This window comes from Martes martes (assembly GCF_963455335.1).
Source record: "Martes martes genome assembly, chromosome: 1".
Classification (NCBI taxonomy): Eukaryota; Metazoa; Chordata; class Mammalia; order Carnivora; family Mustelidae; genus Martes; species Martes martes.
This window is the reverse complement of record NC_137888.1, coordinates 128,193,636-128,220,286: the sequence shown is the minus strand read 5'-3', so window position 1 is coordinate 128,220,286 and position 26,651 is coordinate 128,193,636. Positions and strand designations below refer to the sequence as shown.

Sequence of the window (26,651 nt, the reverse complement as noted above, 5' to 3'; positions counted from 1 at the left end):
AAACACAAATGGAGAATAGGTACTAAGTTAAGGGCAGTCCTTGATTCTGAAACACTACACTGGAGCTCTATGAAATCCTTTCTCCTTTTGCTCCCTTTAAAGCAGGTAACAATTAGTTTAATTATCACACTGAATTAATCCAGTGGATATCGCAAGTGCACATACTTCCACCTGGCATCACATTCTCAAATTCAGTAAAACCTGTTTTGAGAAAGTGATGATGAGCTAATTTAGCAAAGTGAACTGAGTCCCAAGGGCTTTGAAAAGATCAGGACACAGAATTAACCTGCAGATATTTACCAATCTCATGGCTTTAAGTGTTTAACTTAAAAACATCAGGTATTTAAACTGCACCTAGCACTTGAAAAACAGTAGACAAATATATCCTAGAGATCAAATGCACAGTATAGTGAATGTAGACAATAATTCTGTATTACAATCATCAAACTTGCTAAGAGATTAGATCTTAACTATTCCCACCACAAAAAAGAGAAATAATAATTATGTGATGTGACAGAGGTGCTGTCACCACAATGGCCATTATATTACAATATATAATGTATCAAATTAGCATGCTATACATCTTAAATTTACACAACATTGTATGTCAGATATTATTCAATTTAAAAAACATACATAGCATTTGAAATTAAAACAGGTTATATTTAGATTTTATCAGCAGCTTGGAAAAATGAAAATTTTATGTGTGTGTGCTCAAAGGTAAGAATTTCCTTGCTTTTGAATCTAACATATTAAATTTTTTAATTTGCCTTTCCTTTACAGATTGAAGCAGCTTTTAAGTTCATCTTCCAAAGTCTAACCTTCAAATGAACCTTATAGTCCCACTTTAAAAAAAGCAAAAAAATTTTTCCCATGTTTACTGACTGAGATATAATTGCCATAAAACATTGTGTAAGTTTAAGGTGTACAACATAATGATTTCACATATGTATACACTGCAAAATAACCATAGTATATTGTTTTATGTACTTTTCAAAAGTCTGCTAAGTTGTATTTCTCAGTAACACTAATACTTAAACATGTATTATATATATATAAGAAAATGTTAGTACTTTTATAGAAATCACTTTAATATCTCAAGTTCTTAAACATGTGAGGTATACACAGCTATATTATGATACTCAGAGATGCTCTTTTCCTCTAGTTTAAAACACAACACAAAAGAAATCTCTTATTACCAAGTTGCCTTTTCTCCTTGTAGCCTTCTGACGAATTTTAAAGGATTTTTTCCTAAAATGTTCAGCTTGTTCATATCTTAAAAAAATAACAATAAAGTCAAACAAAAGAAACATGTCCAAAGTATCATATTTCAGTGAGATGAAAGCACTCCTTACCTAGTGTAAAGCTTTTTTGGGCTCTTAAATGTAGTATAATTTCTAAAAATGATAGTCACATGGAATAAAAATCTTTAACAAAAACCCTCATAAAACAAAATCTAACAAAACATCTAATCCTCCAAGTAGGTGACATTTAACATATTTTTAACTGTTTTAACTCATTCTGAATCTCTAAAGGATCCCCTAACTAAACGAAAATCTAAACTTTTAGTTTACTCCAACACCTTCTGTACATGCTAATTTCTGGTCAAATATAAATGTGAAATTCACACAAAATTTGTGTGAAACAATACCTCTAGAAATTAAAAGAAAAAAATCCAATCTGTATCATTAACAATACATGATTTCTGATAGAGAAAAAGATGCATTCAGTGCATGCCTAATAGATTTTTTATTACACCAGGGATTGGCAAACTTTCTGGAAAGGGCTACATAGTAAATATTTTATGCTTTGTGGGCCACATGGTCTCTACTACAACTATGGAACTCTGTTGCATCATGGAAGGAACCACAGATAATATGTACATGAAAAAATGTGACTATGTTCCAATACAACCTTATTTACAAAACAAGGGGCCTAGTGGACTTGGCCTATGGACAATGGTTTGCATCCCTGTATTAGCAGTGCACTTAATATTACAAAGCTAGTTAGTGAAGGAGCCCAGCTTCAAACCCGACTATATGACTCCAAAGTCCATGTTCTATCATCCATGCATCTTCAAATGGAGATGAATCTTGTAGTTCTAATTTTCTGTTTACTCCACAAAGACCCGCCACCAAGAATAATCTTTGAACATGGTAGATTCAAAAGATATCAGATAAAAAATTACACAGCCACAAAACAAAGCTTACCCCATAAGGACATTAAGAACTGTGACACCCCATCATAAAACCAGAGGATTACTGATCTAAGTCTTACTTATTTTGTTTCTGGTACAAAGTTGCCAGTGCCTCAAGTTCACGAGCAATATGGGGATGTTCCACACCATAAGCATTTTCGGAGATTTCTAAGGCCTGTTTATACAGCTGTTCCGCATTGCCAAACTTCTTCCACTGCACGTACACACTTGCTAGTTGGTGGAGGGACTGAGCTACTCTTGGGTGATCTGGATCTAAAGCTGTTTCTCGAATTTCTAGAGATCTCTGCAAAGGCACCACAGCCTAGGGGGAAAAAAAAAGATTAAAGGCCAGTACCAGTGAGTGAGATGCTGTAACATCTGCAGTCTCATTAGGACAACAAATGGAGGCGACACTAACTCCTAGCAAGGAGAGAAAAGCCAACCAGGAAAAACCCACCCTTGCCTCCGACTCCCTGCTGGAGTTACCTGACTGAGGAGGCCTAGATCCTTGAGAAATCGCCCCAGGGTTTCATAAAGATCAGCCAAGCAAATCATGTTCTCCTCGCCTTCACAGTTTTTCTCATACTGCTTCAATGAATCAAAGTATTCTGCTGCCATTGCACTTTTGTCTTTGCCAACAAACTGCCAGTAACTCAGCAACTCAGCAAAGTGTCCTCTGTTTCAACCAAAAAATGTAGTTTAATGAAAAGCAAGCTTTAAAACCCACTATTGAATGAAAATGCCAGAATTCATGTCAGGCTACTGACGCTTCATTAGCAGGCAGGTATAGTGTAGAGGGAGATAAGACTGTAGACTCTGACTGTTCTCTGAGTCCATCCCTTCCTAGCTGTGTGGTGGTGAGCAGATGGCCTGACCTCTTACACCTCATCATCCTTATCTGCAGAAGGGAGGGGGTCACCAACCCGATCTGCCTCAGGTGCTACTATAAGCAGATGACAGCACATAGCAAGTACTCCATAATGTTGGCTGCTGTCACTATACTTACTAAAAACATCCCATTCCAAGTGGGAGACCTCACACTGCCTTCTTTCCCAATTAGCTAAATGCTACAGCTGAATCTAATTCCATCTGTCCTTCTGGGCCCACTCAGATGTCCCTCTTTGCCAGTTGCTTTCTGCTCTAAATCTCATTTTTATTACAGCATTATGGGGGTGGTTTGGTAATTTATTTTGTGAGATATAATTGACATCCAAATTTATTAGCTTTGGGTGTACAACTCATGATTTGGTATTTGTACATACAGTAGTCTGCCTTTGCCAGGTTTCCCTTTCTCCAGTTTCAATTAGTGGCGATCAACCACAGTCCAGGAGCAGATGCTCTTCCTTTGATGTAAGGTTAGAAGGTCAATAGTAGCCTGTGGCTCCAGCACAATGCCTACTCCATTCATCTCACTTCATCTCATCACTGGGACATTTATCATCTCACATCATCATGAGAAGAAGGATCAGTCCAGTAAGATATTTTGAGAGAGAGACCACATTCATATAACCTTTATTATAGTATATTGTTATAATTATTCTATCCCATTATTAGTTATTGCTGTTAATGTCTTATTATGCCCAATTCATAAATTACACTTTATCATAGGTACGTATGTACAGGGAAAGACAATATATATAGGGCTCGGTATTATCTGTGGTTTCAGATACCCACTGAGGGTCTTGGAAAGTATCCCTCCATGGGAAGGGGGAACTACTGTATGGCAAAATGATCACCAGAGTAAGTCTAATTAACGTCTGTCCCTGTACATAATTGTAATCCCTGTTACAGATTTTTTTTTCTTGTGACAAGAACTTTTAACAACTACTTTCTTAGCAGCTTTAAAATATGCAATACAGAATTATCAACTATAGTCTCCATGCTGTACACCACATCCCCAAGACTTATTTATTTTATGACTGGAAGTTTGTACCTTTCTATTCCTTTTACCCACTTTGCCCACTCTGACAATTACAAATCTCTTCTCTGTACCAAGGGCATGTTTGACTTTTGTTTTTGTTTTTTAGATTCCAGATATAAGTGAGATCATACAGTATTTGTCTTTCTCTAGCTTATTTCACTTAGTGTAATGTCCTAAGGATCCATCCATGTTGTTGCAAATGCCAAGATCTTGTTCTTTTTTTAGGGCCGAATAATATTCCATTATTTGTATGTAATGTGCACATATATACACACACACATCTTCTTTATCCACTCATCTATCAAGGGACACTTAGGTTGTTTCCGATTTTGACTATTGTAAATAATGCTATAATGAACATGGGGGTGCATATATCTTCTCAAATTATTGTATTTGTTTTCTTCAGATAAACAGTGAGAAGTGAAATTGCTGGGTCATATTGCAGTTCTGGTTTAAATTTTTTAAGGAACCTCATACTGTTTCCCACAGTGGCTGTCCCAAATTACATTCCTACCAATAGTACACGAGGGTTCCCTTTTCTCTACATCCTTGCCAGCATTTGTTATGTCTTGTTTTCTTGGTGATAGTAATTCCAACAGGTGTGTGATGATATCTCATTTTAATTTTTAATTTGCATTTCCCTGATGACTAGTGATGTTGAGCATCTTTTCATGTATCTGTTGGCCATCTGAATGTCTTTTTAGAAAAATGTCTATTCAGATCCTCTGCCCATTTTTTTTTTTAAGATTTTATTTATTTATTTGACAGACAGAGATCACAAGTAGGCAGAGAAGCAGGCAGAGAGAGCGGGGGGGGGCGGGGGAACGCAGGCTCCCCGCTGAGCAGAGAGCCCAATGTGGGGCTCGATCCCAGGACCCTGGGATCACGACCTGAGCCGAAGGCAGAGGCTTTAACCCACTGAGCCACCCAGGCACCCCCTCTGCCCATTTTTAAATCAGAGTCTTGTTACTGATTTGTAGGAGTTCTTTATATATATATATATATTTTTTTTTAATTTAAAGATTGTATTTATTTATTTGACAGACAGAGATCACAAGTAGGCAGAGAGGCAGGCAGAGAGAGAGGAGGAAGCAGGCTCCCTGTGGAGCAGAGAGCCCGATGCGAGGCTCGATCCCAGGACCCTGGAATCATGACCTAAGCCAAAGGCAGAGGTTTTAACCCACTGAGCCAGCCAGGCGCCCCAGGAGTTCTTTATATATTTTGGATGTTAACCCCTTTGCAGAAATACGATTTGCAAATATTTTCTCTCATTCAGTAGGCTCCCTTTCCATTTTGTTTATGGTTTCCTTTGCTGTGCAGAAGCTTTCTTAGTTTGATGTAATTCCACTTGTTTATTTTGCTTTTGTTGCCTTTGCTTTGTGTCAGAGACAAGAAATCATCACCAAGACTGATGTCAAGCAGTTTACTGCCTATGTTTTCTGGGAGTTCTATGGCTTCAGGTCTTATATTAAAGCTAAATTTAAAATGCCATTTTTCTTTGTTATACCAAACAACCACTTAACTCTGTTTTTTTTGCAGAGGTGTTCTACAAATAAGTTTCTTACCTTTTATAAAGATTTTGAGACACAAAGAGATTGAGAAGGCAATCATGCAACTTCTGTTTACTTCCCTGCTGCTGAAAAAGCCAAGGGAGCTCATCTGCACTTCTCCAAGTCACTCGGTCCTGACTGTCAGAAGGGAAAGGACAACACTCAGTAATACCTTCCAACAGGGAAATTACCTCCAAAGGCTTCAGACAAATGTTGAAGGGAGAAAAATGTGTTTGACATCTATCTCTGACTCTTTAAATATAATCTAATACTGAGAAAATTAGGTCAAAATCAGAAACTCTAAGAAATAATCTAAGAAAATAAATACGGTGATATCAGGACCACTCATCAAACTCTCAAGGTGTTTTCATAAATTTGAGCTTTTAAAAAAAAAATCAACCCAAATACATACACACGGTATACAGACACACACATATTTTTGAACTATTAAACTGGAATAAATAATAAAATGATCTTGTAACTTAATGTAATTAAATGTAATTTAATGTAATTACATTACATTGCAATAAATGGTTTCATGTAAGTTTAAATCTTTAGCATGATATTAAAAGACTTACATAATAATCTCTTGTTCTTTTAACATTAACAGGGGAGATGAATAAATCTTTTCTATAATAATTAAATTTTTATACATTAAGTTATAAGCAAAGGAAGAGAGAAGGAAAGACACAGGGGTAAAACGTGTTGCAGAAGAATAATATGGACTTTATAATACCTTAGCTGCATGGTGAAATAGCTGATTAGCTTTTGCCTACATGAAGAAATAATGGCTGGATCGTCCATGTATTCCAGTCTTACTGTTTCCCAAGCCTGGGAAGAAAAAGAAAAAATATTGCAGTCTATTTTCTGTAAGTCCCCGTATATCTAACAATTAATTTATAAACAGGAATTTGTAATTATTTTAATTTTACAGATGTATAATAGAGATGGCAAAAGACTATTTTAAAATTCAGGATATGTTTATGTGATAAACTGATAATAAAAATCTCCTGGAAGCACTTAAAACACAATTTAATTTAAACTTCTAGTTACTGCAGTAAAAATTATCAGAAATGTGGACTGAAAAAGTACTGAAAAGACTATATTTAAGCAATACACAATAGAGAAAGATAAGTCTGTGAAATTACAAACATAGCACACCTGCAAATATAACACAGCATACTCCCATGAAAGACTTCATTCACATTTGTATACATATAAGTCAACCACAGCAATGCAGGTGGATAAGAATTATACCATTTGATAGGTCCTAAACATTTACTGCTACATACTAGATGTCATGCCTAGAAAAATCTGCCCAAGGCTTACAGAATTTACCCAAGGTTACAGAGCTGTTAGCTGTGAAGAGCCGAATTGTGAACTAAGGCATGCTCACTTGCTGAGTCCAAGCTCTTAAAACATAAATAATGATACCAGCAATACATACAATTGAAAAAAATATTTTTTCCTCTTTCAGAAAGAAACTGCTTTTTGAAGTATTTTAAGTCCCTCTTTATCCCCAGTTTCAGTTTCCGCAGCCTTAGCCACCCATGGGCAATTGGGATTTGAAGGGAGATGATCCTCCTTGTAATGCTCGATCACAGTGCCCACATCATTCACCTCACTTCATCTCATCAGGTAGGCATTTTACTGGTAATCTCATATCATTACAAGAAGGGTGAGTGCACTATAATAAGATATTTTGAGAGAGACCACATTCACATAACTTGGGAGTACAGTATATTTTTACAACTGTTCTATTTTATTATTATGTTTGTTAATCTCTTACTATCCCCAAATTGTAAATTTAACTTTATCATGGGTATGTACTTAAAGAAAAAACATAGTGTATATGGGGCTTGGTACTATCCCGGTTTCAGGCATTAACTGGGGGTCTTAGAAGGTGTCCGCTGGGGATAAGAGGGGACTGCTGTAATAGTCACAAACCCTCAGCTTGTTTCCCGAAGTCCATAGTCTCTCAAGGTTTGTCTCCCCCTCCAAATTTCCCCACTTCATCTTTCCCTCCCTTCTCCTAATGTCCTCCATGCTATTCCTTATGTTCTACAAATAAGTGAAACCATATGATAACTGACTTTCTTTGCTTATTTCACTTAGCATAATCTCCTCCAGTTCTATCCATGTTGATGCAAATGTTGGGTATTCATCCTTTCATGGCTGAGTAATATTTCACTGTATATATGAACCACATCTTCTTTATCCATTTGTCTGTTGAAGGGCATCTCGGCTCCTTCCACAGTTTGGCAATTGTGGACATTGCTGCTATGAACATTGGGGTGCATGTGGCCCTTCTTTTCACTACATCTATATTTCGGGGGTAAATACCCAGTAGTGCAATTGCTGGGTCATATGGTAGCTCTATTTTTAACTTTTTCTAGAACCTCTACACTGTTTACCAAAGTGGCCATACCAACTTGCATTCCCACCAACAGTGTAGGAAGGTTCCCCTTTCTCCACAACCTCTCCAACATTTATTGTTTCTTGCCTTGTCAATTTTTGCCATTATAATTGGGGTAAGGTGGGATCTCAATGTGGTTTTGGTTTGGATTTCCCTGATGGTTAATAATGATGAACATTTTTTTCATGTGTCTGTTAGCCATTTTATGTCTTCTTCGGAGAAGTGTCTGTTCATGTATTCTGTTTCAGTCTTGGTAGTTTGTAGGTTTCTAAGAAGGCATCCATTTCTTCCAGGTTGCTTAATTTACTGGCATATACCTGTTGATAATTATTTCTGATGATTGTTTCTATTTCCTTGGTGTTAGTCAACATCTCTCCATTATCTTTCATTCATAATTTTATTAATTTGGGTCCTTTCTCTTCTCTTTTGGGTAAGTCTGGCCAGTGGTTTATTGATATTATTAATTCTTTCCAAGAACCAGCTTCATTGATCTGCTCTACTGTATTTCTGGTTTCTAATTCATTGATCTCTACTCTAATTTTAATTACTTCTCTTCTCATGCATGGCTAAGGCTTTATTTGTTGCTCTTTCTCTTTTCTCCAGTTCTTTAAGGTATAAACTTAATTTGTGTATTTGGGATTTTTTTTCTTTTTTCTTTTTTTTTTTTTTTGAGTGAGGCTTGGATGGCTATGTATTTCCCCCTTACAACTGTCTTTGCAGTATTCCATATGTTTTGCACCAATGTGTTTTTCTTCTCATCGGTTTCCATAAATTGTTGAAGTTCTTTTTTGATTTCCTGATGACCCAAACATTCTTAAGCAGATGGTCTTTAGCTTCCAAGTGTTTGAATTTCTTCCAATTTTTTTCTTGTGACTGAGTTCCAGTTTCAAAGTATTATGGTCTGAGAATATGCAGGGAATAATCTCAATCTTTTGGTATCAGTTGAGACCTGATTTGTGACCCAGTCTGTGGTCTATTCTGGAGAGTTTTATGTGCGTTCAAGATGAATGAGTATTCTGCTATTTTAGGGTGGAATGTTATGTATATACCTAAGAGGTCCAGCTGGTCCAGTGTGTCATTCAAAGCTCTCATATCTTTGTTGATTTTCTGCTTAGATGATCTGTCTATTGCTGAGAGTGGAGTTTTTAGGTCTCCTACTATATTATTATCAAAATGTCTCTTTATTTTGGTTAACAGCTGGCTTATGTAGTTGGCTGTTCCCCTGTCGGGGGCATAGATGTTCCCCAATTTTAGATCCTCTTGTTGGATAGACCCTTTAAGAATGATATAGTGTCCTTCTGTATCTCTAACTATAGTTTTTAGCTTAAAATTTAATTTGTCTGATATGAGAATTGCTACCCCAGCTTTCTCTTGAGGTCCACTGGCATGAAAAGTGGTTCTCCATCGTTTCACTTTCAGTCTGGAAGTATCTTTAGGTGCAAAATGAGTCTCTTGTAGACAGGATGGGTCATGTCTTTTTATCCAATCTGCAACCCTGCACTGTTTCATGGGAACATTTAGGTAATTCACTTTGAGAGTGATTATTGAAAGATATTATTTTATTGTCATCATGTTGCCTGTGAAGTCCTTGTTTCTATAGATTGTCTCTGTAAATTTCTGTTCTATGTCACTCTTGGGGTCTTTCTCCTTTTATAGGACTCCTTTAATATTTCTTTCAGGGTCAGCTTGGTGGTCACATATTCTTTCAGTTTGTACCGGTCTTGGAAGCTCCTTGTCTCTCCAGCCATTCTGAATGACAGCGTGTCTGAATAAAATATCCTTGGCTGCATATTCTTTTCACTCAGTACCCTGAACATGTCTTGCCAACCCTTTCTTGCTTGCCACGTCTCTCTAGACAGGTCTGACATCTTTCTGATTCCTCCCTCTGTATCTAAGAAATCGCTTCCCCCTCACTGCTTTCAAGATTATTTCCTTGGATCTAAGATTTGTAAATTGTACTATTATATGTTGTGGCATTGATCTGTTCTCATTGATATTGGGAGGGGTCCTCTCTGCCTCTAAGACACGAATGCTTCTTTCCTTCCCCAGACTAGGGAAGTTCTCAGCTACAATTTGCTGAAATATATCTTCTAGACCTCTCTCTCTTTCCACCCATTCAGAGATCCCAATAATTCTGATATTGGAATCTTTCATTGAGCCACTATTCTCTCTCAGTTCGATACACTGGTTTTATTTAAATAATTAATTAATTAATTACACAGAGATCACAAGTAGGCAGACAGGCAGGCAGAGAGAGAGAGAGAGAGAGAGAGAGAGAGGAGGAGGAAGCAGGCTCCCCGCTGAGCAAAGAGTCTGATGCAGGGCTCGATCCCAGGACCCTGGGATCATGACCTGAGCCGAAGGCAGAGGCTTTAACCCACTGAGCCACCCAGGTGCCCCTTGATACCCTGGTTTTAATTTGTTTTTCCCATGCCACCTCAATTACCTTTTTTTCTATCACCTTATCCTCTGGCTCACTAATTTGTTCTTCTGCTTCATTTACCCTGGCAGAGTATCCAGTTTAGAGTGCATTTCATTCATAGCATTTCTAAGTTTTACCTGATTAGATATAATTTCTGCCCTTACAGATTATATATTGTCATTAATATTTTTCTCAAGCCTAGATATCACCTTGATAATTGTTACTCTGAAGTCAATTTCTGACATCTTGGTTATATCCATATCCATTAGTTCTGTGGCAGAGGCCTCAATCTCTGAATCTTTCCTGTGTTGGGGGTTCCTCCTCTAAGTTATCCTGTTGAGGGGTGGTTGAGGGAATGTACAGAGTCCAAATTATTGACCACAACCCAAGCAAGATATACCTGTTTTACAGGGACCTTAAAGTTGTCCCCTCTTGTTTTTCCAGCCTGTCTTCTGGGGGAGGGCCCTGCTGCACTGTTACTCAGGTAACCCTGTTTGGACAGAGTTGCCTTGCCCCCTGTGGGGGGGTGACGGGCTCAGTGAAAACCCGTTTTGGGGGGGGGTTTGCTCTGTAGTGGCTTTCCGCATCTCTTCCAAGAGTCAGAGCAGACGTGCCCATATCTAATACTCTGTCTCAGAACAGAGAGATCACAGTCTGCTCTTCACTGAGCTCTCCAGGCCACACTGTCTCCCTCTCAGTCTGTGCTGCTAAATACCACAGCGTCCTGGGTTGTGCGCCCCACAGCAGCACTCCCAGCCCTTGCTCCCAGGGCCAGGCACGTCTCCGTCCTTTGTGCTTCTAAAACCACAAGCCACCCCCATTTGCAAGTACGCCCCAATAACTTCAGATTTTAGTCTGGGGGGCTGCCCTAAAGTCCTTTCCCTGACACTACCAGTTTGGGAGTCTGAGCCCCCAGTGCGGGAAGCTTTTGCTCTGGCGCAAGTTCCTGGAGGCTCCCTCTCCCTCCATTTATCTTTCAATATTGCCCGCAGAATCACGGCTCCCCACTTCATACCTCAAGATCAACTGCCAGAGATATTCTGTTTGTAGAGACCCAGATATATCTTCTTACACCTCAGGCTGATTTCATGGGTGTTCAGAATGGTCTGATAGATATCTAGCTCAATTCAGGGAACCAGCTGAAATAGGATCCCCTACTCCTCCACCACCTTTTTTCTTGATTCTTCAGTCTTGTATAATACTGAGTGCTCAGTACCTCATATGCCCTCCTTAATGTCCATCACCCACTTACCCCATCCCCCCGCCCTCCACTCCAGCAAGCCTGTTTGTTTCCTACGATTAAGATCTCTTATGGTTTGTCTACATCTCTGATATTGTCTTGTTGTATTTTTTCCTCTCTTCCCCACTGAACCTCTGCTTTGTTTCTTAAATTCCACATATGAGTGATATCATGCAATAACTGTCTTTCTCTGATCGACTTACTTCACTCAGCATAATATCCTCTGGTTCCATCCACGTCATTGCAAATGGCAACATTTCATCTTTTTGATGGCTGAGTAGTTTTCCATCACCCCCCCCCCCATCTTCTTTATCCATTCATCTGTCAATGGACACCCGGACTCTTTCCGTAGTTGGGCTATTGTGGACATTGCTGCTGTAAACATTTGGGTGCACGTGCCCCTTTGGATCATTACATTTGTATCTTTGAGGTAAATACCTAGTAGTGCAATTGCTGGGTCACAGAGTAGCTCTGTTTTCAATTTTTTGAGGAAAATCCATACTATTTTCCAGAGTGGCTGCACCCGCTCACATTCCCACCAACAGTGTAAGAGGGTTCCCCTTTCTCAACATCCTTGCCAACATCGGTCATTCCTTGATTTCTTAATTTTAGCCATTCTGACTGGTGTGAGGTGGTATCTCAATGTGTGGTGGGTTTTTTTTTTTAAGATTTTATTCATTTATTTGTCACAGAGAGAGCACAAGCAGAGGGAGTGGCAGGCAGAGGGATAAGCAGGTTCCCCGATAAGAAAGGACTCCGATATGGGACTTGATGGCCAGGACCCTGGGATCATGACTGGAGCTGAAGGTAGACGCTTAACCCACTGAGTCACCCAGTCACCCAAAACCACCCATGTGGTTTTGATTTGTAATTCCCTGATACTGAGTGATGTGGAGCATTTTTTCATTTTCATTCATTTTTCATTTTTTCATCTGTCTGTTGGCAATTTGTATGTCTTCTTTGCAGTCAAATGCTCTACCCCTGAGCTATACCCCCATGTATGTCTTCTTTGGAGAAATGTCTATTTATATCTTCTGTCCATTTCTTGACAGGATTATTTGTTCTTTGGGTGTTAAGTTTGGTAAATTCTTTATAGCCTTTGGATACAAGTTCTTCATTTAATAAGACATTTGCAAATACCTTCTCCCATTTTGTCAGTCATATTTCGGTTTTGTCAACTGTTTCCTTTGCTGTGAAAAGCTTTTTATCATGATGAAGTCCCAACAGTTCATTTTTGCTTTTGTTTTCCTTGCCTTTAGAGATATCTCTAACAAGAAATTCCTTTGGCTGAGGTCACAGAGGTTGCTGCCTGTATTCTCTCACATTAAGGTCTTTCATCCACTCTGAGTCTATTTTTGTGTATGGTGTAAGAAAATGGTCCAGTTTCATTCTTCTGCATGTGGTTGTCCAATTTTCCAACACCATTTGTTGAAGAGACTGTTTTTTCCATTGGATATTCTTTCCCGCTTTGTCAAAAGATTAGCTGACCACAGAGTGAGGGTCCACTTCTGGGGTCTCTATTCTATTCCATTGATATGTGTCTGTTTTTGTTCCAGTAGCATACCATCATCCCAATTACATCTTTGTAATAGAGCTTCAAGTCCAGGATCATGATGTCACTAGCTTTGGTTCTCTTTTTTAACATTTCTCTGGCTATTCAGGGTCTTTTCAGATTCCATACAAATTTTAGGATTATTTGTTCCATGAAAAAAGTGGATGGTATTTTGATAGGGATTGCACTGATTGGGCAGATTGCTTTGGGTAGCATAGACACTTTCACAATTTTTGTTCTCCAATCCATGAGGAAAGAATGTTTTCCCATTCCTTTGTGTCATCCTCAATTTCTTTCATGAGTGTTCTGTAGTTTTTAGAGTACAGATCCTTTACCTCTTTGATTAGGTTTATTCCAATGTATCTTATGGTTTTAGTTGTAATTGTACATGGGATTGACTCCTTAATTTCTCTTTTTTTCTGTCTCATTGTTATTGTATAGAAATGCAACTGATTTCTGTGCATTAATTTTATATTCTGCCACTTTGCTGAATTCCTGTATGAGTTCTAGCAATTTGGGGTGAAGTCTTTTGGGTTTTCCACATAGCATATCTTGTCATTTATGAAGAGTGAGAGTTTGACTACTTCTCTGCTAATTCAGATGCCTTTTATTTCTTTTTGTTGTCTGATTGCTGAGGCTAGGACTTCTAGTACTATGTTGAACAGCAGTGGTAATAGTGGACATCTCTCTCATGTTCCTGACCTTAGGGGAAAAGCTCTCAGTTTTTCCCCCACTGAGAATGAGTTTTGCTGTGGCCTTTTCCTATATGGCTTTTATGATCTTGAGGTATCTTCCTTCCACCCCTACACTGTGAAGCATTTTAATCAAGAAAGGATGCTGTACTTTGTCAAATGATTTTTCTGCATCTATTGAGAGGATCATATGTTTCTTATCCTTTATTAATGTAGTGTGTCATGCTGATTGATTTACAGATATCGAACTACCCTTGTGGCCCAGACTAAATCCCACTTGGTTGTGGTGAATAATCCTTTTAATGTACTGTTGGATCCTGTTGGCTAGTATCTTGGTGAGAATTTTGGCATCCATGTTCCTCAGGGATAGTGGTCTGTAATTTACCTTTTTGGTGGGGTCTTTGTCTGGTTTTGAGATCAAGGTAATAATGGCCTCATAGAGAGAGTTTGGAAGTTTTCCTTCCATTTCGATTTTTTGAAACAGCTTCAGAAGAACAGGTATTAGTTCTCTAAATGTTTGGTAGAATTCCCCTGGGAAGCTATCCGGCCCTGGACTCTTGTCTGTTGTGAGATTTTTGATTACTGCTTCTATTTCCTTGCCGGTTATGAGTCTATTCAGGTTTTCTATTTCTTCCTGTTTCAGTTTTAGTAGTGTATAAGTTTCCAGAAATGCATCTATTTCTTCCAGATTTTCTAATTTTTTTAAAAAAATATTTTCTTTACTTATTGAGAGGGAGAGAATGAGTGGTAGGGAGAGACAGAGAGAGAGAAGCAGACTCCCCACTGAGCAGGGAGCCTGATGTGGGACTCCATCCCAGGACCCAGAGATCATGACCTATTTTTATTGATTTGAGGTATTGACTGATTTTTACTGATTTGAGGGGGGTTTTCTGTGCCTCCTGGATTTGAATGCCTGCTTCCTTCCCCAGACTAGGGAAGTTGTCCACTATAATTTGCTTCAATATACCTTCTGCCCCACTCTTTCCTCTTCTGAGATTCCAATTATTTTAATATTGTTTCACTTTATGGTATGACTAATCTCTTGAATTTCTCCCCTTGTGGTCCAGTAGTTGTTTATCTTTCTTTTTCTCAGCTTCTTTATTCTCCATCATTTTGTCTTCTATATCACTAATTCTCTCTTCTGCCACATTTATCCTAGCAGTCAAAGCTTCCATTTTAGATTGCATCTCATTAATAGCCTTTTTAATTTCAATTTGATTATATTTTAGTTCTTTTATTTCTCTAGAAATGGATTCTCTAGTGTCTTCTATGCTTTTTTCAAGCCTAGCTAGCTATCTTTATAATCGTTATTCTGAACTCTAGTTCCGACATCTTACTTATATCCATACTGATTAGGTTCCTGGCAGTTAGTACTGCCTCTTGTTCTCTTTTTTGAGGCATGAGTTTTTCCATCTTGTCATTCTTACAGAAGGTGATTGCTTTTCCATTTGTAGACTTTTGCTATTCTTTTCTTTGATCTCCAGTTGAGTTCACAGGTGTTCAGAATGATTTGATAGCTATCTAGCTGAGTTCCTGGGACCAGACAAAACTAAGATCTCCTACTCCTCTGCCATCCTGAACTATCTCCAGTATGTTGACATTTAAAAGTAAAAAACCTTATTAAAAAAACATTTACCTGTAGATGTTGAAACTTGAGCAAGCCACAACTGTAAGTCAATAAGCACATTTTGTGTAAACTGTGAATAAGGGAGGTCAAGACAGCCCAGGAAAGCTCAGGGTAGAGTTCCATCAGTTCTGATTCACTCACGCCATTGTGACTAACATTTATGAGGCAGAGAATCTAGGTAAAGAAATGAATTAAGAATGATCATAAGCCATCTCTATAAGTAAGAAAAAGCCATTAAAATTTCCATAACTCTTTTAAGGTTATTAACTTCTTATTCAAATGATTTAATAAAGCAAGAAACATATTTTTTAGAATAAAACACACTTTCCAAAAGACAATAATCAGAAATATGATAGTGTATACAGAAATCTAGCATGTGAAAGACAACACGCAGAAAAAAGTTTGATGAAAATTAAAACTTCTGTGGGCGCCTAGTGACTCAGTTGTTAAGTATCTGTCTTCAGCTCAGGTCATGATGGGACCCTGGGTCAGGCTCCCTGCTCAGTGGGGAATCTGCCTCTCCCTGGGGAGTCTGCCTCTCCCTCTGCCCTCTGTCCCTCCCTTTCTCTTCGCTTGTGCTCTCTCTCAAACAAACAAATCTTTTTAAAAAAGAAAAAAAAAATTAGAACCTCAGGAAATAGATTTAAACTAATGACAAAGTTCCAAATTTGGGAAGATGGTAGAAGAAAATGGTTCTTCTACTATAAATGCCTGTTAACATAAGACAACATATAACGGAATACCTTTAAAAGCACAGGTGAGCCTGCAAAAGGGAAAGGGAAACCCTCCAGGTGCCAAAAATGAACAGGAAAGCAAACATCAGAGGGCTAAGTACTGGAGCTACTGTCCCTGGGGGAAGTGAGGGTACCGGCTAGGCAGCAATCTCAGTAATTTAAGGGCTTGGGTTTTCACACCCACAGTGGGGATGGAAGGTATGCCCTTAAACCCAGTAAGGTGAGTAGCTGGAACTAGAAAGCTTGCCAATACCAGAAATTCTAAGAGCTGTACTCTCAGTGAAGGGGTGCATAGAAAACATTGGCCCACAGACCAACCACACATGAAAGTTTACTTTTAAGCTCTAATAGTCAAGACACTGTGGTACTGGCAATGAATAAGCAAAACTGGAACAGAAGAGCTCAGAAAACAAACTCATGTTAATTTGTTGAGTGTGATATCCAAATCAGCAGAAATGATGTGCTATTTAGTAAAATGAAATTAGCTGGCCATATGATAAAAGATTAAAAAGCAGATTCCTTCCTCAAATAAACAAAAGTAAGTCCATAAGGACTCACACAGGAAGAACAAAAGTGTAAAACATTTTAAAGGGAAAAATACATTTATGAACATTTTTATGATAACAAAATATTTTTGGATAATAGAAGATTTTTAAAATAAGATATAACAGGCAAAACCCATGAAAGATACTATTGATAAATCTGACTTCAACAAAATAAAACTCTGTATAATGAATAATACTAAAAAGTTAAGATAAGAAACAAACTGGAAAAAGATATTTATCTGCAAACTCTGTAACAGAATTTGTATTCAGTATGCAGAATGTTTAAGAGCTCCTAGAGATCAATAAGAAAGACAACTCAATTAAAACTTATGTAAGAAGGCCTGAATCAGCAATTCACAGAAGAGGAAACAAGAATAGCCAATAAACATGAACAGATGAAAAATTTCAATGGTAATCAGGAAAATGCAAATTTCTTGAGGTATCACTTCTGGCCATAGGTACGCTACGGCAGCCAGCCTTCCTGTATATGCTTGAAACATACTTAGGCACAGATTTAAAAATAATTACTATTTTCTTCAATTCACACATAAATGCAAACTTTTATGAGTTTTATAAGTTTATTATCCTCTACCTGTTTCATTAATTCTTTATCCATATCATTTGCCATGGACTCCTGGATAGATCGCAGAGCAAGTCTATATAATGAAATAGTATCTTGACACTGGAAACACTGATGAAGGATTTTATCTAAATTGCCTGCTCTCCCAGCACTGTTGGAATTGAGAATAGATTTAATTTCTTACAGACAGCCAACATCTGCGAAAAATTTGGGGGTAGATAAAAACAACGTGGTCTCTATTTTTTATACTTCAAATGATAATAGAAATTCAATAAAACATGATACAGGAATATGACACTTTTATGGGGCTGCTTGAGTCATCAGTTTTATTTTAGTATACTATTTAGCTTAATTCAGTAAACACATGCTGGGAACTTAGTATGTGTCAAGCAATTACTGCACATTATGGAACACAGAAATGAGTAAGTCATGGTTCTAATCATCTAGAAACATGCTACCTACATACAGGAAGCAGGAAAATAATTATAAATGTTATTAGTTAGCCATGCAAGTTAAATTTATTTAGAGTCAGGATTTAGGAGCCATCAAGCTAAAGACAGTCAGTAAACAGGGTAGTTTGTTTTAAAATATTACACATTATTCACCAATAGTTTCTTTTTTAAATATGAAGATATATAGAGAAGAAAAAATAAACAGAAGTTCTATAGGCCCTCTCTATAGGCCTAATAAACTTTCTAAGGGCCTAATATATATGGGAAGCCATTTCAGATTTCTTTCTAAATCAGCATTGCTGTACATCAATTTTATTTAAACCAAAAGTCTCATTTATGGCCCAGCAGGCACACATTGTACATCTGCCTTATAAATGAGCAGCCTCAAGGAAAACCATCTGTCTGTAAGATATGGACCAATGGTCCTACCGTCTGCATTTTTTGATATTAAAACATACGATTCCTGCCTCTATCATCTTTCAAGCTTTTACAAGACATAAAAAAGGTATATAACCCGTAAGAACTATCCATTCTCCAGAGCACTTTCTTCCCCATGAAGATTGTGTTTCCCAGGCAGCTGTCCTAACTTGGGCTTGAATAAAACCCTCTTTCTTACTTCTAGAGGTTCTGAAAGTCTGTTCACTTTGTGTTGACCCTCTTAAAATAGCTAAATTCAGTAAATATTACAGAATGTGTGGAAAGGGATTCCTGCTCTTGAAGTGGACTCAGTCCACTTCACAGAGGCCAGACGCACTGGAGACAGTGGAAGAAGATTGTGAGAATATCACAGGCAAGTCAAAATTTTAGAAGATGTTTTCATTTCAAATCTAGTTCTCAAGATGAGAATGTGGAATTAAGAGCCAAGAGTATGAGATTCACAGTCTAGAATAGGAGTCAGGAGTACGATTACTGTCCATTGCGATGATTACCAAAACCATATTCATCTTTTTTTGTCTCTGGTTGTGAAGAGACAAAGTAAGGTGAGGTACTGAAGAAGAAACATAGTTACACTTTGTAAGGCTTATGTGAAAGCAAATGACAAGGGTATCTAGAACAGAAAAATCTAAGATGAAAGGTTTATCAGGATATAAGAATAGAGACAATAAAACATTCCTATATACCTACCTACTAATAATATTCAAGGACACCCCAAAAACAGCATGTGTTTGCCTCAGTTGTCCCTCACTTTCTCAAAGCTATGGGCCTCAAGGAGGTGACAAGGAGCACCCATGGGCCCCATGGAGGGCAAAGATGGCCTTCATTGGCAACCCCCGACAGGGAAAGTTAGTGTGATACAAATGAGACAACTATATCCAACACGTTCTTGTAATGCATGGGCCATCACCAATCTGCAGTCACGAGTCACATTCTCCCAGGATGTTAGTATCACTGTTAGAACCCACAGAATCTGATATAAGTGGCTCAGAGAGACTGCTGCAATGATTGTTCTCAGTTTCACAAGGTGAGGAAGCAGTCTGCAGCAAACACAAAACATGCAGATCATGTAAAATCGCCACCACTTACCATGCGATCATTTTGCCGAAAACGGTGACATAAAGGGCATTGCAGGTCGTAGCAGAACGACAGTGTCGTTCTAACTTCTTCTCCTGCATCAGTTTACAAAACACAAAACAAACACAAAAACACAAAACCACCCTGAAATGAAATTGACTTTACTACAGAACCTTCAACAAATATCCCTGGTAGAAATGACACGGTTCCCGCCACCTGAATAGTGACATCAGGGCCATGCAGTGGTGGACCACAGATGTTCTACTTTTAAACACTCCTGCTTAACATAATATAATAAAGTAAAACTTAAGTCCCAAATGTTTTTTATTGCTTTTACTATATTTGTTAGTAGCTTAAGAGCCCGTGCATTTAACAATCAGGAAACTTCAATTTCCCTTAACACAATAGAGAGTTCCTATATTGAATTTTAAGTCTCATATAAGGTGTTTTATAGGAAAGCTGATAGACAGTAAAAGAGCAACAAAATTAAAAATACTTACCTGCTCTTTACTCAATTTAATGTCCACAGAGTAGCATTCTGCAATTATAAGAGATTTTGCATCTTTTGGATTTAAAGGATCAAGATGAAGTGTAGGCCATAACCTTTTATTCAAAGAAAAGAAAATGAAATTCTCTTCTAAGAAGACAATAAAAGCTGTAATCTACCCAAACACAAGTCGAAATCCATTACAAGAGTTAATTTTTTATATTGCTTTTACAAAGTAAACAAAACTAATCTCTGTGAATCTTACTAGGTAATGTTATTTGATTCTTTTTAACATGTATATCATTACTTTCAGGAATCAATCCCAATAAAGACTTTTAAATAGCATAGGCAGTAAAGGTGGTAGAAGTAAAGTGGTAAAACACTTCCAGTTCCATGTTCCATACTAATAATAAAACTAAACATATTAGTACCTATGAAGAATAGTACAAGGTAGTGTTTGCCCACAAATTACTTGTAATCCAATTGGAATGTAATCACCCTGTAACATTCATTCTCAACAGGGTACTGAAAATTGTTTCAGGGTGGGGAAAAGAATCTTATTCTTTTTATTATAAAGTGCAAATATACATGCACATATCTGTTTATATACATAAAGTGATACATAGCATATGGATAGTATTAAAATTTCTTGGGGTGAGGGAGGTGATTAGGAAGAAAATGTCTAAAAAGGCTCCTAAGGGGAACAAAAATAGGTTAAGAAACACTGCCCTATAGAATTCAACCACTGTCTTCCTTTTTTGAGGACTGCCAAAGTAAGCACATGTTTGAGGATAACAGGTGTCTAGCCCATTACTCATAGCCCAGTCCTCTACCTATTTTTCTCATCTGTAAATGTCATTGCCTGCTAGCCATCACTAGCTGGAGGTACAACTGGCAACTCAGGCTAACCATGTCCAAAACAAAACTTACACCCTTTCCTCCACAAACGTGCCCATCCTCTGTGTTCCCTATTTCAGTTCATGGAACCATAATTCACTTAATTTCGCAAGCCAGAAACTTGGGGGCCATCTAGCCTACCCCACCTTGACATCCCAGCTCTAACCTCCCACCAAAGCCTATAGAGTATATCTTTCTCTTGAATTTATCCACTTCTCCCTGCCTTCTTCCCTGCCACGTACATGAAAAACATGAAAGCACAAACACACATGAAAAAATCTTTCCTGGTTTGTACTTAACACATTCCATGTAATCTGAAAGAACTGGAGTGAGCATCGTACCTCCAGGCTGGAGGGCATGTTTCTACATTCACAGAAACAATTACTCTTACATTCACTGGCAGCGGATCGATCAGCCATTTCATGTGTTTTTCAACTTGCTTAAAAATATAAAAACAAAATTCATTCTATTAATTCAAAATATATCAAACCAATCTGGTAATAGCTCCCCAAGTAAAATGAAATTGTCATTAAGTTTCTCATTATTATTAAGGATATACTCTTGTTTTGGGATGATAAATTTATCTCAGGATATTAAAAGAACAAGTGGCAAAATACTATTATAGCTGATATGAATTCTGGACACTTAAGGAAATGTCAAGGCCCTAGAAATATGTCAAAATTAATATTTTTTTGCTAATTGGTTCATTCAATTGGTCTTTCCTAATAAGATACTAGTGCGTATTGGCATAAAGTACATTTTTTATGCACGTGCTTCCTCCCTAGAAACTGAATAGATATACTAGAAACAACACCAACATTTTCTTCTCATAAACATATTTAAATGCCTGCTATAGCCATTACTGATAATTTTGTTTCTTTCTGAGAGTACCAGTAGGTAACAAAGTGAAAACAGTACCTGAACTTGATCTATGGAATCAATAATGATGATGATGCTGCCTTGATGACGGGCAGAGAGTTTTTCCAGCCAGCGTGGAAATTCTTCCAGAAGCTTAGCTGGATCCAGTGTTAGAGCAGATACTGACCAAGAGTGTTGCATTAACTGCAAGAATTCAAGCAGTTATACTTCATCACAGCTGGTGAGAAACATTTTTATCCTGACTTTTTAAACCAAAATTGAGTGATCAAGAGGAACCAACTGCATCAAGTATTATTTTTAACCTTATACAAATCTAAAACAAATGGGTTATGTTGAAAATTGAAAATTATTGGGTACTCAGCCCTAACAGTTTCTGATTTGAAATAAAAATTCTGATAATCCCCAAACATGGCATTTTATACCTTTAGAGTTAGTCGTTTAATAATCAAGGAGGACTCGGAGCTGGTTGACATGGGCCTTCCCACAAAATGAGAAAGAATTAGCGTGTTAGGGGAATTCTTCTGTTGTAATTGAATCCTGAAAGAAAAAGACCTTTTAGAATAGTGCTGAAGCTCATTTATTGTCAAGAAAAAAAGAATTCACAATGCAATTAAACATCAAGTGCTACCCAACTGTCAGCAATCACATGGTCAATCACTTCTGAATAAACATGGGACATTTCCATTTTTAGTCTACTTTTAGATCCTTTTAAATAAGCATTTAAAAATTATAGATTCATTTTAACTACAAGTTGACTAATGGAAACCAATATAATATACATTTGAGGTTAATGTATTAGTGAAATGAGCATTACCCTTTAATAAACAGAGGAAAAAAGAAGCTTCTTTGCTAAGTACAAAAATATTATTTTCCAAAAAACTATTATTTTCCACTAAATAAAAGAGCAGTAAAAAGGAAGAAACATATGCTAACTCTTCAATGTAAATCATAATTATGAATGAAAATATTCTTATGAATTGTTTTTAAATAATAGGAAAGAAACTGAAAGTAAAAAAGAGTTTATCAGCTTCTATAGACCTTAGTCCCTAATCTGAGGAACCACTTGGCATTCACAATACAGGTCATCCTTTAATTTGATGTTCTTTACGACTTATCTCACTCTAAACAGTCTGTCTTTGCCTTCTTTCAAATATTTAAAATCTCAATGAAACTTTGAAGATGAAGCCAGTAATTGAAAACACAGGCACATCCCCTGTATATCTAGTTCACCTAATTCCATTCCACACGGACCTCTCTCTTCCATAGCGCGGCTTACTCTAACCTACGTAATTAGTGTACACAATCACAAATGGCCCTATTTTCTATTCCTTTCTTTTCCTGTACTCTAACATCCAAATTGTATAGTTCAGGGCGTGACTCTATTATTTTATATCTTTAATGCTTTCTCAATGTTTAGTACAGGCCATGCAGAAGGCAGACAGGCAATAACATATTTTGTCGAATAAGGTCAGTGAGTCAAATGATGACAATGGTAACAACAACTTAATTGCACTGCGCCATACCACTTTGATAAGAGAACGGACTTTCCGGAACCTGGTCCTCCGGATACAAGAAGGGGTGGAATTGGTGCTGGTGCCGCCACTAGATCATTAAGGCGCTGGTAATACTAGAAAGAAAAATGAATTTTTAAAATTCATTTAATTAAATAAATTAAATTGTGAGGAAGCACACGCCTCGGAGAATTCTAGAGTCAATTTCTGACTACCCTCTGAAATCATTAGCGAAAAGCTGTGCGAGAAAATGAAATCTACTTTTAGTCAACAGCCTCCTCATGATTGCTTTTTTTTAATGGCTGGTAAATGTGCCCAAAGTAGTAAACTAAGAGTGAGCCCCAATTTCTTCTACATATAGTACTGCTGTAAATTAATGGTTGAGAGACAACACTTGAGATCCCCCTTGGGTTTTACAACATTCGGATTTGCAGAATGCTACAGGGAGGCCACTGTATTCCCCTGCATCCCCTAAACCACAGACAGTACCGTAGAAGGCTTTGAGGGTGCCGGCAGGCAGTCTCAGTCTCCTGGGCAGAAGAGTACCTGTCCTGGACACCACCTCACTTTCCAGGGATTTCTGAGAATCAGTCCAAACAAGAACCGGTTTTGTCTGGGCGCTTTATGTCAGTCTCTCAACCTGAGGCAGAGAATCAGCTTAGAACCGGCTCCCTGAGAGCTTTCTGAAATTGAGTGAGTTCTCAGGCTTTCCCCAGACATTAAAAAACTGGCTTAGAGATGAAAAGGACACACTCAGGAAAGCAAAATACCTCAGTACTTATTAGGGCATTGGCAAAGTTATCTTGGGGCTTGAGATGTTCATTAAGTATGCCAGGGGTCTAAATGACAGCTAATAAGGAATTTAAAGAACTTGTAATAAGTAGTTTGTGCCTAGCGTTAGGGTAGCAGAAATTTCCGACAGCTACAATAAATTATCTGGTATGGTTTTTCAATTAAATTTTCTGTTTGCCAATATATACATAGAATATATTCCTCAGGAACTCAAATTATTCTGATAGCAATGATGTTTCTCAGAAAGCAAAGGACTTTATTGATTTAGGAACTTATAAATTCATGGTCCCACATAAAGCCCATTTATAGACCCATGGTTCCTGAGTTAAGACATTTGCCACAGAAGAAAGACATAGGATTAAGAGCCAGAAGACCTAGGTTTAAATCCCAGATCTGTAATCTACTCCATGTGTGCTCTTAGGTTCTTTATTTATGAAACAATGATAACAATACCTCTCTTACAAAATAAAAACAATTTACATTTATTATGTGCCAGGTACTGTGCTAAGGGGTTGATGTGCTTTATTTGCTTTAGTTCTCCCAACAACCCTGTCAGGTGGGTAAAGTAGTCAATCTCATATTATAGACAAGGAAGTCAAAGTTCAGAGCTAAGTAATGGTCAAAATCCAGAGTTAGCAAATGGTAGAACCAGGATATAAACAGAGACAACCCAAATCATAAAATTTCTGTGACATTACTGTTACTGACAGCTATGATAATATTCTTTAAAACACTTGTTGTTGGAGCACCTGGGTGGCTCAGTCAGTTAAGCGTCTGCCTTTGGCTTAGGTCATAATCTTGGGGTCCTGGGATCAAGCCCCGCATGGGGCTCCCTGCTCCCTGCTCTGTGGGGGAGTCTGCTTCTTCCTTTCCCTCCACCTCTGCCCGCACTCATGCTTGCTCACTCTCTCTCAAAATAAATACATAAAATCTTAAAAAATAAAAAAAAATTTTGTTCTCACATTAATTTTTAAATATTAATCATTTTTTGAACTTGGACATAGATTCTTTGTGCACTTTAAATTCTGTTAATTTGTTTAGATATTTAGGGATGCTGATGAACTGATCAGCCTATTGCATTAACTACTGTGGTATTTTCTGAATGTTTGACATTTTGAGTCCTCCAAGCTCTGGAAGAATAGATAGCCTCGTGATTTTTATCAAATTTCTTAGTTACCCTAATGTTGGTTCGGTGAACTGCAGGTGATAGAGAACATGTGGTTAATAAATCCTAATCTTAACTACAAATGTTTGATGTTCAAAAATATAGTTGAATCTCACTTATCTTTCATATGATACAAAGTTAAGCACATGTCTCAACATGGATAATCACACCATGAGGACAAACACTAATACACTTATTAACCTTGACTATGTTGAGGTAAAACCACAATCACAATACAGCCTTAAGTGGTGACTGACGTTTGTCGGAACAATAACTCCAAATGCTCACTTTCTCGAATCCCAGCTCATGGGCTGAATTTGTAGCCTGTTGGAAAGTTTCCATTTGCTCTTGTTCATCATGTATGTCCCACAGAACATCACCAAAATCATCTTCTTCTGGAAGAGAATCTTCACTGCCCAAATCCTTAGTCTCCGGGTCTGTGTTCTCAAAGCCCAGGATGTCCTGAACACCAAGAGCAAGCACACAACAATGAATAAAGAGTGGAAACACCTCGTAGCAGTGTGAGCACACAGGCCTAAGGTGGGTTTCACCTATGGTGGAGGGCAAGTCCAAACCTATGACCTTTGTATGGGACCTACATGAATGATTTTCTTTATTTATTAATTTTTTATTATTAACAGTTAGCCAACATATAGTACATCATTAGTTGACACGTGCTGTGATGAACACAGGGTGTTATACGTAACTAATGAATCATTGAACATGACCTCAGGAATAAATTTATAACTATAAAAAACACCAGTTTAGAAATAAATATTAAAATGACAAACATAAAAAAAACCCCAAACTCTTAATAAAAAACTTTCATTAAAAATAGAGATACATGGGGCACCTGGGTGGCTCAGTGGGTTAAAGCCTCTACCTTCAGCTCAGGTCATGATCTCAGGATTGTGGGATCGAGCCCCGCATTGGGCTCTCTGCTCCACGGGGAGCCTGCTTCCCCATCTCTCTCTGCCTGCCTCTCTGCCTACCTGTGATCTCTCTCTCTGTCAAATAAATAAATAAAATCTTAAAAAAAAAAAATAGAGGTGCGATTAGGGCACCTGGCTGGCTTAGTCAGTAGAGCATGTGACTCTTGATCTTGGCATCCTAGGTTCAAGCCTTATGCTGGGCATAGGGCTTATATTAAAACAAACAAACAAACAAACAAACAAAAACAACTGTCAGATAAAAATAGAGGGGCATTTGACTCTTGGGGATCTGTTTTCTGAAAAATGTTACACAATATATTTGCTTATATCTGGGTGGAGAATAATTTTAAAGATTGTGCTAATAACTAAGAAATGTGCTGCATTATATTTTTATTAAGATTTTAATTACTAAGATGGAGTTTCTTGATATCAAATATCTGTGTCATGATATCTAGTCTTTATATCACTGAAAATACATTGTTCTTCAAGCAGTAAAGATGGCAAATATGTCTACTCTCACTTGCTACCATTTATTCTGCTCAATTAAT

General features: G+C 37.6%; 1 protein-coding gene across 1 annotated transcript in view; it reads right to left on the bottom strand.

Annotated features, from left to right (window-relative positions):
* The window catches only part of NPHP3 (nephrocystin 3), a gene marked incomplete at its 5' end in the record, with an annotated part of 47,409 nt that overhangs the window by 5,621 nt on the left and 15,137 nt on the right, over window positions 1-26,651 (bottom strand). Inside the window, 14 exons of the mRNA XM_080827212.1 lie at window positions 1,200-1,275; window positions 2,278-2,519; window positions 2,684-2,873; window positions 5,684-5,806; window positions 6,405-6,499; window positions 15,627-15,791; window positions 17,489-17,627; window positions 19,453-19,535; window positions 19,941-20,043; window positions 21,166-21,263; window positions 21,743-21,886; window positions 22,126-22,240; window positions 23,227-23,330; window positions 25,460-25,633. Of these exons, the coding sequence (XP_080683338.1) occupies window positions 1,200-1,275; window positions 2,278-2,519; window positions 2,684-2,873; window positions 5,684-5,806; window positions 6,405-6,499; window positions 15,627-15,791; window positions 17,489-17,627; window positions 19,453-19,535; window positions 19,941-20,043; window positions 21,166-21,263; window positions 21,743-21,886; window positions 22,126-22,240; window positions 23,227-23,330; window positions 25,460-25,633 (1,851 nt within the window). The remainder of the gene's footprint in view (window positions 1-1,199; window positions 1,276-2,277; window positions 2,520-2,683; window positions 2,874-5,683; window positions 5,807-6,404; window positions 6,500-15,626; window positions 15,792-17,488; window positions 17,628-19,452; window positions 19,536-19,940; window positions 20,044-21,165; window positions 21,264-21,742; window positions 21,887-22,125; window positions 22,241-23,226; window positions 23,331-25,459; window positions 25,634-26,651) is intronic.